This window comes from Mixophyes fleayi, chromosome 7, assembly GCF_038048845.1.
Source record: "Mixophyes fleayi isolate aMixFle1 chromosome 7, aMixFle1.hap1, whole genome shotgun sequence".
Lineage (NCBI taxonomy): Eukaryota > Metazoa > Chordata > Amphibia > Anura > Limnodynastidae > Mixophyes > Mixophyes fleayi.
The window spans coordinates 16,513,087-16,525,545 of record NC_134408.1 but is presented as its reverse complement, the minus strand read 5'-3'; the positions used below and the strand labels follow the sequence as shown (position 1 = coordinate 16,525,545).

At 42.7% G+C, this 12,459-nt stretch overlaps 2 protein-coding genes across 5 annotated transcripts in view; one reads left to right on the top strand and one right to left on the bottom strand.

The window, feature by feature from the left end:
- Window positions 1-4,548, top strand: part of SEC14L5 (SEC14 like lipid binding 5) — a 50,928-nt gene extending 46,380 nt beyond the window's left edge. For all 3 annotated transcript variants that reach the window (XM_075179157.1, XM_075179156.1, XM_075179158.1), the window contains exons 11-17: window positions 236-306; window positions 526-697; window positions 830-964; window positions 1,306-1,443; window positions 1,578-1,826; window positions 3,122-3,294; window positions 3,776-4,548. In XM_075179157.1, coding sequence (XP_075035258.1) covers window positions 236-306; window positions 526-697; window positions 830-964; window positions 1,306-1,443; window positions 1,578-1,826; window positions 3,122-3,294; window positions 3,776-3,878 — 1,041 coding nt within the window. In that variant the 3' untranslated portion in view covers window positions 3,879-4,548. The remainder of the gene's footprint in view (window positions 1-235; window positions 307-525; window positions 698-829; window positions 965-1,305; window positions 1,444-1,577; window positions 1,827-3,121; window positions 3,295-3,775) is intronic.
- A 2,017-nt stretch (window positions 4,549-6,565) lies between these two features.
- LOC142097378 (syntaxin-binding protein 4-like) overlaps window positions 6,566-12,459 on the bottom strand; it is a 58,196-nt gene continuing 52,302 nt past the window's right edge. For both annotated transcript variants that reach the window (XM_075179155.1, XM_075179154.1), the window contains exons 16-22: window positions 11,944-12,009; window positions 11,671-11,862; window positions 11,104-11,214; window positions 9,701-9,750; window positions 8,819-8,925; window positions 7,229-7,286; window positions 6,566-7,003 (exon numbers count right to left, since the gene is read on the bottom strand). In XM_075179155.1, coding sequence (XP_075035256.1) covers window positions 6,886-7,003; window positions 7,229-7,286; window positions 8,819-8,925; window positions 9,701-9,750; window positions 11,104-11,214; window positions 11,671-11,862; window positions 11,944-12,009 — 702 coding nt within the window. In that variant the 3' untranslated portion in view covers window positions 6,566-6,885. The remainder of the gene's footprint in view (window positions 7,004-7,228; window positions 7,287-8,818; window positions 8,926-9,700; window positions 9,751-11,103; window positions 11,215-11,670; window positions 11,863-11,943; window positions 12,010-12,459) is intronic.

Here is a 12,459-nt window from a genome sequence, read left to right as displayed (position 1 = left end):
ACAGCAAAGCATGACACAAGCCAACAAATCTAACAGCCCTCGCCATTAAAACCGAGAATAGAGGGTCTGCAGACCTGGTAGATCTTATCATAGAGTCTACTTATGTGTAGTCCAGCAGACGACGGCATGCATCAAAAATTAAATGCAAATAATATATCAATGCAGTCTTGTTTGGGATGGTGAATTAGAATCGGGTCTATTTTATTTCGCCTTCATATTGTATTTTGAACGACAGGTTCTCTCTATTAATGAAGAAGGACAGAGACGCTGCGAGGAGAACACTCATCTGTTCGGGTCTCCAATCAGGTTAGTACGACGGGGAGGTGGTGTGCACGAAGAGAGTGCGCCAGGGTACTGATGGAGATCCAAGGACCCCATATATAACGCTTAATAGCTTAAATAGTTCCTCTGCACCATCAAGCTGAAATTACCCCCCCCCCCCCCCAGTGTTCTACATCCTGGGGGGTGTCTGAACAAAGATGTCACCATGACAGAGTACATCAGTAGCACTAACTTCCTCCACAGCTCTTGGACCTGCCTGGTGGACCTGGAAGGGTTGAACATGAGACACCTCTGGAGGCCCGGGGTGAAGGCTTTGCTCAGGATAATAGAGGTCATCGAGGCCAATTACCCAGAGACGTTGGGGAGGCTGCTGATCGTACAGGCTCCACGGGTTTTTCCTGTTCTATGGACATTGGTAAGTGAGCCGATAGACCACTACCTTGAAGATACGGCTCGCCTAGAGTCCGCTCCCGAACCACCTCAACTCTCCTATCTTCCTCACCGCTAGTTGCCACCACACTGAGCTGATCTAAACCTTCTCTCCTAGGTCAGCCCATTTATCAATGAGAACTCCAGGCGGAAGTTTCTGATCTACAGTGGGAACAACTACCAGGGTCCCGGCGGGATAGCGGATTACCTGGACAAAGAGATCATCCCAGACTTTCTTGGTGGAGAATGCGTGGTAAGAATACACAAACTGACCTTTGTTCTGAATAACTGGTCCTGAGAATTGGTGGAAGAGACCTGTTATGAGTATGATGTTGTTTTCTACATATACTACATCTACAATAACCCTCAGTCGTTATGTTTGAATAGAGGTTGCCTCTTGAATTAAAGGATAAATTTAAAAAAACATTAATTTATCATACGCCAAATAAAACTATTTTTAAACTGTTGGCCGAACTTGTTATGATAAAACCATTTTTTTTTTATTACATTCAACTCTGCATTTGCCACATTCACCTGTTCTCTGGTTCACTGTCCGAACTGACGTATAACACAAGTACTTGTTGTACCCCCCAGTGTAACATTCCAGAGGGAGGACTGGTCCCCAAATCATTGTACCAATCTGATGACGATACAGAGACTTCTGATCATATCCGACTGTGGACCGAAACCATCTACCACTCATCGTACATCTACAAGGGAGCCCCCCACGAGGTATGTGCAAGAGGGAATCCCAGTGTCCGACATTAGGACTTTCCCCATCCCTGATGCATTGAGTGGATAAATGACATGGAACCTTCTTCAATAAAATAACTCTCGATTCCTTCATGTCCCGTTGGTTGTTGCAGCTCACTGCCGAAATCCTGGAGGTGGAGTCCGTTATCACGTGGGACTTTGACGTCCTCCGCGGAGACGTTGTCTTTAGTCTCTTCCATTCCAAGAGGGCGCCGGAGATCCATCAAAAGGACTCTGCCCCCGTCACAGCTGCTGCAGCCTCCTGCAACAACGTGCAGCTCATTGACAAGAGCTGGGTCCTGGGAGTGGACTACAGAAGGGTGGAGGCGCCGCTCGTCTGCAGGGAGGGGGAAAGCATCCAGGTTTGTAAAGTTTGTCATCTTTTTTTTTTTTAATGAAGACTGACCGAAATATAATGCTAGTTATTTGACTGTTACGTTAAAATTGTACTTGTGCAGTTTATTTAGTTAGCAAAGTCCATAGTTAATTAGAGAAAAATACATAGTTGAATTATGTTTTTTTTTCTTAAGATTCAGTACCGTTTTTTTTGACTGAGTGCAGTACTTCCTAACAGACTGCAGGTGTCAGTGTTGCAGTTCATGTACTGTATGAAGCTATTTGGCCAATATATAAACCTCTCCGCATCAATGTAATAAAAAGCTTCAAATGTACAAAAGTGACACATGTAATAAAGACCTGATGTACCATCATTCTCATGATTAATCCATATACAAGGCTAACCTGAGCCGTATTTCAGGAGAAAAATAAAAAAAGTTTATAGGATTTTAGAGGCTGAGGTCCTAAAGTATTAGCAGGCTGGACTGTGGTGTCATGATGTTATCACCTTGGACATTATCCGGAGCATCCGCCAACCCAGTCCTTATTTAAGAAGTGCACTGGAAGAATGTCATAATCTGCTTTGGTTGTGTATTGGTAGCCCTAGATAGTCCGCCCAACGCATTTCAAGGTGCACAGAAGCGCGTCTAGTCGTAGACTTCTGAAGGGGTGCACTGTGCGTTCGTATTAAAGTCCAACTGCTAACTACTTTACTACAATTTCTTTTTACATTTTTCTGCTTAAATACTGCACTGTTTAACCTAATGTATATCTTAAGTAATCGCAGTGAAGAGGAAATTGGCACTGCCTATATTACATGTGGCATGTGTGTATATGACGCTTTGTTTTCATAATAGGCACAGTGCACCCAGAAATGCGTTTCTCCGCCAAGGTTCATTTGGAAGCTGTAAAATGCATCCCGTTAAAAATATAGGACGAGACCTGATCTCCCCAGCTAAGTGCTGGTGTGAAATACATGTGTGTTTGCAGAGTGAAAACAGCTGTGCAACTTTCCGCAAAGCAAAAAGCGCCCCTAAAATGCCCCCACGAGAGACCCCTTTATCTCCATTTCATAATCTCGCTGTGCAAAGTGGTGCATCTACTTAGCGTCAAACATCCATTGGCAGACTTCTGTGCAAACACATACACTTTGGCGGAAAGCTTGGGGTACCTGTTTCACATTGAGGTGCACAGTTTTTGTGAGCTTGGTTCTCATTCATGAGAATGCAGACCAGCTTAGTGGGATCACCAACCATTCTAATTTTAACAAGATCTTGTGTTGTGCACATGACGTTACCCAGACTCCTCTCTGTTCTCCCAGGGTTCTCATGTAACTCGCTGGCCTGGGTTTTACATCCTCCAGTGGAAGATGAACAGCTCATCCTCTGGGTCCAGCATAGCCAGAGTGGACGATGTTCTGGCCTCGCTTCAGGGAACCAGTCACAAGTGTAAAGTCATGTATTACTTCGAAGTGCTGGCGTCCGAGGACTTCAGGTAATGATTACGGAACATTCTATTCTAAAATTTAACTTGGAACCCAGTATATTTGTAAATCGATCTGCAAAGTTTGTTAAAGCTTAAAAACGTTTGTTTATAATATATGGCGCGAGTGCAATACAGAATAGTGAGCTGCCTGAAGCAAAAAGTGAAATGGCGACGCTCTCACCACTGACCCAAACCCACAGCCATATTTGTAATAGAGCTGTATATGCCATTAGAAACAACTACAGTCAGTGTAATCATTACCAGTTCCTAGTTAACCGATAGGCTGGGTTTGGAATCACACAAAACGGCTGTCGCCACCATGTGGCTGATGCATTGTATTGCCAGCTCCAGTATAAGGCGTAAAAATGTCCCAATTTACAGAGCGAGTAAGCTCTAACAGTGCGTCCACATGCGATTTTAACCCCGTTTAGTGGTAGCGTTTATGCGGAGATCACTGCGGCTATAATACCTTTTCTCCTTTTTGTTTCAGGGGTTCCATGTCCAGCCTAGAATCTTGCAGCGGCTTCTCTCAGCTTAGCGGAATCACCAACAATTCTAACAAGTCTCACAGCGGTTCCCTGATCTCCAGATAACATGAGATCTTGGGGGCCACGCTTCCCCTTTACACCCTGGACCCATACGCCCACAGCCGGCCTTATTGATCCCGGCAGAGGACGAGCAGTTCCTCTGCAGCCAGGATGTGAATACCTGAGACACAAGCTCAACAAATATGGAGCATTTATAGAAGCGTTACTTGACCTCAATGGACATCTTGCCGGATTCACGACTGTTGTGATCTCTCTCTAAACCAAATACCAAGGAGTTACAGGGAAACCACTAAACTAATCCTTCATCGTGTACTTTATAAACTTTCGTAATTTATTACACAGGTGCCACTGCTGATAAATGACTTGTAGGAGTATATTGAATTATGAGTGCAATTAACAGATTATGACTGTCCGAACAGGGCCTTGTGGGGTGACTGTAGGCCCGACGTCTAGATTTTATTAACTGCCAGCACTTTTAGCTATTTTCTAAGTCTTGAAACACCTTGCCTTTTGTCTACCTAACTTATTTACATAGGCCTTTTTCAGATTGACCTCAGGCCAACGTTTCGTAATGAAATAAACTGTTACTAGACCACTCGTCTTTCAGCCTCTCTTTGTTGTGTGTTTGATATTACACCATCAGGTATTGTATGTGAATAGTGTCCGAGCTGGAGATATAACTACCTTTCCCGGCAAAGCTCATGCGGTCTATTCTCGTATTTACAGACATCCTCGCGTTACCCCATATAAACCTCTTACCTTGCTTTCCACGTGGATAATTTACAGCATCACTGAGCTACATTCAAGGTCAATAATACAATCTTTGATTAGAGGATGTGCCCATCCTATTTAGGTATGTTTTATGACTAGAGTCAGAGCGACTATTTACCTGTAAACCAATCGGCAGGGCTGATGCCACTAGAGAGTCGCCTCAGGTGCTAAGATTTAAGGGGCACCTAAAACATAATGTCACCCATTCAGCGTTTCTATTTTCCCTGTGGCACCACCAATCTAAGTGCCAGCTGCTAACATGGAAGACCAGCTTCTTACCTGTGAAGTTGGTGTCAGCGATGGGATGGGCTAGGAATTTGGCGCTGAGCTACGATGTCGGAGCCCAGCGTTACACTAGCAGTCTGACACCAGAATAGACGACCAATTCCGCTGGACACATATATATTCACCCTCCTGACAATAATCTAGGCAAGTTTTATTTTGGGGTCATCTTTTAAGAATGAACACTTAAAAACATGTATTACTGGGGTGTTTGACCTCGCACCCCAGAACCTATATTAAGTCTGGGATTTCGCTTTGGGTCCCACTGTTTAGTTTTCAAATGAGTAGTGTATGTCTTGTTGTTGGCTACATGGTAAACGGATTATTTTTTTATGCAAATAGAGTGGTTAAGCTGGGTACACACCTATGCAACTATCATGCAGATTACCCAATAAACAGCCTTTTGGTCCAATTTTGCAAGAGTGTGTACGCTCCCCCGAACATATTTTATCGTACTGAAACACATTGCACCTGTTGATTTGGTTTTATAAATATCCTAAATATCACGATTAACGATGGGACGATGTTGGGCAAATGTGGAAGTGTGCACAATCTCACGACCATCTGTCCCAACACTTATGCCGATAGTTTCTCTGTATATTCCGTCTATAGACCACAGTTGTTCAAGATCGTGGTCATGGGCATCGTCTTAAATTGAAACAGGGTCATATTTTCGGGTCAGAGAATTTGCTGTAGACCAGAGGTGGTCAACCTGTGGCTCTGCAGCTTCGTTGGAACTTTGGATGTCCTGAAAATGTATCATTGACCCCCATTGGGAAGTAGAGTTATCTGAAGGTTCCCTCTTAAGAATACAGCACAACAGTAGGGTGTATTATGACATCATAGTGTATATTTCCTTTTTGTGGAGCTGTGAATCTGACCGTAGCTTTAGAACCAAGAACTATGAGGTGTATCAGAGGTGGATGGTGACAGATATTGTTATGGATCTTTGCTATGCATGGAATTTTATTTACAAGGAATATAAGTCAGTTTGTACAGAGAAAACGGAGACTAAGGGAAAAGTGGAGCTGTTGCCAATAGCAACAACTCAGATTCTAGAATGTACTAGATAAAAGACCTGATTGGTTGCTATGGGCAACACCTCCACTTTTCATTTTTAGAAGCTTTTACATGGGTAAGTCCGATGTAACTTAATATTGCACAAGATTCTTTATATTCATCTCTGGTTTAACAGATCGTTGCATATTTTGGTCGTTGAACCAGTCTTAAAGCTGTCACGGTTAAAATAAGTGCAAAATGTATAATTTTTTTCACCCACAATTTTCCTGATTAAAATGCAAAGAAAAATTAAAGAAGAAAGAAAAAATATTTTATAATTACTAAAAGAAAGATCTGTCGGAGTGCCCCACCCCCCCACACACAAAAAAAAAAGTATAAAATCAATGTTGGTGCCAACAAGTAACAAAAATGTTTTTTTGCTGATTTAAAGTGACACAAAAATTGGTCCGGATATGGAAGGGCGCTAACCCTCCAGTTTTGAAGAGGTTAAACTGTCCAGCGTCATAAAATATTCCAGCAACAGACGTGGCAGTGACCAATGACCTGTGATCCCTCTCCCAGCTGTCACTAGTGAATTATCTTCATCCTGGTGACCGATCTCTTCCTGTGATTAGGAAGTAGCATGAAACTGGCTAAGAGGTATGAGGGACCGTCCGTCCTTGCATCCTAGGACCTAAACTCCAACCATGAAGTAGTGCCAATAACACAAGTTCGTTGTTGAATGGCCCCTCAATCAGAAGACAAAGTTATACTCTTCTCCTGTGGCATAGACCATACAGCAGTAGTTCTGTCTAGTTCAGAACCTCAACGTTCCTTATATGGAACAATTAAACATTCTTTGGGTAACGCTGTTGCTCATGTAACATCCCTTCTCTTTACAGCCTCGCTGGTCAGTGACCGGTATCCAGTTCTTAATCTCGCTCGTACATCTCCGCTGCTGTTCCATATTGTCCCAGCTGGACGACCAGCCGGGGTTGTCCTACTGAGGTCTATCCTTCGACGCTTTGGGCGTGTACAGTTCCTCTTCGCTGCGGCTGAGACTGCGGGTAGAAAGCGGGGACGGCGGTGAGGGCCAGCTCACGTTCTCGCTGGAGGATCTATAGGGAATAAAAATGTAGATTATGATGCACAAGTGTCCTGAAACCTCTGGGAAATATGAGTTTGAGAGTTAACGCTGTGAAGTATAAACTGAAACGTCTGTATTACTAGACGGTGGCCTCTTGGTGCACAGATCCTGAAAACAGGAGCATTCGTGCAAAAGCAAACACCACAAAACAGCATGTGCGCCGTCAATTCTTCCACTACGACATAAGAGCACTCACCCTGTTTGGTACGATGGTCGGCCGTGCCTGGTGAAATCACCATACGAGAAGGGACAGGCTGGAATGATAAACAAACACTACTGAAGCCCGAACACACTCACAGCTCGCTCATTTTAGACTAACACTGAGAAGGATGAGACAACTTCTTGGTGCATTTGACCCCACAATCTCCTGCATCAGGACACAAACCTCTGTGCTGTTGGGAGACCCTGCATAGTCCACTATATAAGTCTCACCCTGTGGCTTCCTGCTGCCTCTATTCCTCATCTCATGCCACATGCACTCACTCATATAATCCCACAGTTGGACAGGTCACTGACTCCCACAAACTCCTCAAATTAACTTCCTGAAATATTTTGTGCTGCATTGAGCATTCTGGTGATCTGATTGGTTACAGGATGTTCTATCCCCAGCTACATCAAATCTCTGGACTTGGCTTTGGAAAAATTTGAATCTAGCAGCTGTTATTTTTTTTAGCAGTGTTCTCATTTTTTGTTTTTGGGGTGGAGAGTTATCTTCTGTGACGGTCTCTTATCCTGCCCTTGAATCCCTGCTTTTTGTTAGCAGCACAGGATCTGTAAGCAAATTGGCCCCTCATGCGGGTAGTCAATTGCACAGATTCAGCGGTTCAGTGTTACACCCTGGAATCAGATCGCCACAAACGCACTGGACAGCTTGATTTTCTATCTTGACAAATCAAATCTGTTCCAACTGAATTGAAGGCTGATGTGTCAGGATCATCATCAGTTATTTATATAGCGCCACTAATTCCGCAGCGCTGTACAGAGAACTCATTCACATCAGTCCCTGACTGATGTGTGCATGTTAAATTCCCTAACATACATACACGCACACAAAGAGTGAGAGAGAGCGACTAGGGTCAATTTACCAATTAACCTACCAGTATGTTTTTTGGAGTGTGGGAGGAAACCAGAGCACCCGGAAGAAACCCACGCAAACACAGGGAGAACATACAAACTCCACACAGATAAGGCCATGGTCGGGAATCGAACTCATGACCCCAGGGCTGTGAGGCAGAAGTGCTAACCACTGAGCCACCGTGCTGTCCATGTGAGTAAAAATGGAAAAAAAAAAAATTGGTCAAGCAAATCTGCATGTGTGTGACCAGCTTAAGTTTAGGGTCCAGGAATCTCGGCGGAACATACTCTGAAATAATAGTTAAAGGGGCATATTCAATCGCCGAAAATATTACGGTAATGCTGCGCGGGAAAACCGTTAATACAGTAATTTACTCGCTGGATTGCTGCGAGCTGCGAGCTGAAATCCAGCGAGATATTACCGTATTAACGGTAATATTTTTTGAGCGCGGGATTTTCGGCGATCCCGCCGTCAATTGAATATGCCCCAAAGAGTTTACAGTTGTATCAATTCTGCATTACTCTAGAACACTTAAAAGGACCAGTATAATGAAGAAAATAAGTGTCCTATACTTTTAAACATAGGGTAGTATCCCGTACTCACGGATAAAGAGATCCACCGGGTCATTGTCTTGTTACAGCTACAGAGATAACAACTGCAGTACCACCACAATGTAAATGATGATATCCCTGCAAGGAACACACAACTCACCCGTACACGACTCCAGAATGTCACTGACTTCTGTAACCAGGGACTGTGCAGATGGCAGGCACGCGTTCAGGGCATTCTCGCTATAACTGTTCTCCGCATCGCCAGCTCTAGAACATAGAGATTGAAACACTTACAAGATATGTGGTTGTGGACATCTATTTTTTACATGGGTCTATTTTTCAAATTACACTTTGTACATATTTACAGTATTTGGTTAGATACACTCTTAAATAGAATGTATCTACCCAGGGTGAGCAAAAATTCAGTTTCTGGCTGCTTTGGGAGGCGGGTGATGTCTGGGAAGAAAGGAATTGCCCTTGACCCTACCAATGGCACCGGACCTATGACAGCAGATTTAAATTACACTCCAGAGGTTTTAGCTGAGCAAACAATCTAGATAAGTAGGGGTGTTATGTGAAAAAATAATCTATACATCACTTTATCTTTTTCTGTTAAAATAATAATACAAAGCTTGGTGGAAGATGAACTGTATATTCTTATCCTTTTTAGAGTAGTAGAGCTTGATCTGTGCACGCTACCATATTCCTGTTATTTCCAGTAGGAAATACTCATTGATCGATAGGAAAACTGTGCTCCTACCAGTAATGTATGTTTTACAACAAGCCTCTCCTTATATCACACTACTTAAAAACAGAGCATATTATTTCCATTGTTATGAGAGCATAAAAGAGCAAGGCTTATTTAGTGGATTTAGAAGGTGTTTAACTGATAGCAACAAATCAGGTTTTAGCTTTCATTAGTCCACCTACATTATACCATTCAAAGTGGACAACTGATTGGTTGCCATGGAACAGCAAACGGGGAAACAAACACCATTTATCAATGGTGAAAAATAAGAGAAAACAAGCTTTTCAGTCTTACCGTTTCTCATCAGAGAGCTGGAGTGAAGTAGTTAATAATTTCTGGATTTTCTTTTGAAGGAAAGAAACAGACCATCAGCTAAAGCAAACATCAATATAAATGTACAGGGCACAAAACAACTCCACCTGGTCAACTGAACATGCTCTTATCTAGATAAATAACTTTAAATATATATCGGGGTGGTATATTCACTGTTTATAATTCCACAAAGTAAAAGTATCTAGTTGAGTTTATTAACAAATCTTATTGATGAAGCATCTACATAATGAGTTTTATATTTTCAGTATAGAAGTATTGTAATATGACTATTTACGTGTGACAATAGGGTGACGTACACTTCTGATGGAGAGAGGTTAATCTATAGCCAGAGAAAGTTCTAACCATGCAGAAAGAAAAGTTGTAAAGCGATTGAGAAGATGTAAGGTTCAGTGATGGAGAGATGATGGAGAAGGTGGTAGTTAAGTGAGGGTGAGATGAATGAGAGAAGGTGGAAAGGGCTCTGATAGGGACAAGGTTGAGGTAAGGTGCAAGTTGTAGTAAAGGAGAGATGAATGAGGGAAGGTGAAGGTTGAAATTATGGAGGGATGGTTGAGAGTACAGGGAAGGGGCAGCGGTGGAAGATGGTTGAGGAAATGTGAAGTGGTGGAGAAATGGTAAAGAGAAGGTGGAAGAGGGGAGTGATCGAGAGGTGGTTAAGGGAAGGTTGAGGTGGTTAAGTGAAGGTGGAATGTGAAGAGCTGGTTAAGGTAAAGGGGAAGGGGTAGTGATGGGAAAATGGTTAGAAGAAGGTTCAATGATGGTTGAAGAATGGTGAAAGATGAATTTGTAGACGGTTGAGAGAAGATGAATGATGTTTCAGGGAAGATGAGCTGAAGGAGAGATGCATGGGAGAATGATGAAGTGTTCGACAGAAGAAGGAAGAGGAGTGATGGGGAAACATTTGAGGCAAGGAGAAGTGATGGACAGACGGTTGAGAGATTATGAAATGGGGAATTGGTTGAGGGAAGGAGATGGAGACGTGGTTGAGAGAAAGAGTAAGGAGCAGTGGTGGGAAGATGGTAAAGGGAAGGTGAAGTAATGGAGAGATTAGTGTGGAAAGGTGGAAGTGATGAGAATGGTTGAGAGAAGATGGAAGGTGGGTAATGTAGGGTTGGTTGAGGAAAAGTGGAAGTGATGGAAAGGTGGTTGACAGAAGAGAGAAGGGAAACTGATGGGGAGATATTTTGAAAGAAGGTAAAGTGATAGAGATAGAGGAGAAACAAAGTGGGAGTCAACTGATGGGTAGCTGGTTGAGGAAATGTGGAATTTGAAGTAAGGATAAATGGATACAGGAAGTTAATGAAGAGATGGTTGAGAGAAGGTGGAATGAGTAGTTATGGAGAAGTGTTGGACTGTGGATTTACCTGTACAAAGGTGAGTAGTTTCTTATTGGAAACCTCCAGGTGTTTGCGGGTCACTTCAGATTTGCGGAGTTGACAGTCGGACAGAGACAACCGTCTATTTAGATCCAAACCCTAAATACACAGAGTACACTGTAGACTTTGTAGTCAATGTATGTACTCATTAAATTGTAATGTTTCACAATCAACAGGGAGTCCCAATTAATACATGTTCAGAAATGATTAATTGGCAAAATAATGTTGGCTTGAACAGACAAAGGGGTATATTTACTAAACTGCGGGTTTGAATAAGTGGAGATGTTGCCTATAGCAACCAATTAGATTCTAGCTGTCATTTTGTAGAATGTACTAAATAAATGACAGCGAGAATCTGATTGGTTGCTATAGGCAACATCTCCACTTTTTCAAACCCGCAGTTTAGTAAATCTAGCCCAAAGTCTATTATCACCCATATAAACATGCACCTTAAAAAAGTATCCAACTGACACTTGCGATACACCCTCCTACAACTTTAAATTACACAGAGCAAAATCCTTTCAGGGTTCCTGCAAGTGTTTTAATATTTCTCACCTCATGGACTTCTAAAGCCATCAGCTTCTTCTTCCCCGACATCTGGTTCTTAAGCTCCGTGATCTCTGCTTCTAGAAGGTTAATGACCTCCTCGTAGTCATGCTCTGCGCTGTGCGAATGGCGCTGAGCCATTACCGCCACCTGCAGCTTGTTCTGGAGACAGCGGTTCTCTGCCAGTAGTCCCAGCACTTTCTGTAAAACCATTATGTTACATTTCAGTCCCCAAGATGAGGCCGGGAAACTCTTGGGAGAGGTCTAGCTCTCTGCACGTACTTGGTTTAGAGAATGAACTTCCTCTTCAGTTATTTTCTTACTAGTTTCTGCTTCTCTCAGAAGAGCCTGAAAATTCAAAAAGTATTAAAACCATTTAAGAAATCTGCACAATATAAAAATAGAAGTTTGTAGTATGTAATGTTACTGTACAAAAACAGTTCAGTAACTTCTTTTTTGTGTGCATTTCCTACCAATCACAAGTTCTATTAGTTACGGTCAGCAAAGAGCTGGTGATACACATTCAGGATAAGTTATTTGGCCATGTAGGTAAACAACCAAATTTGTTTTCCTCTTGACCACAAACAGGGATGGCCAAATTGTGGACAGATACAAATGTTTGACGATTAAAATGAGTAACCGGAAAACGTCTGCAGATCTGAGATCTTGAGTGCGATGAAACGAATTGTGGTCGTCGACTCTTCATTTATTCCACTAGGAATAATACCATTTCAATTCTATCTTTCTCGGTGACCATTGAGGGGCACTGCCATGTAAGGCCATGCGTGTGCCAATATC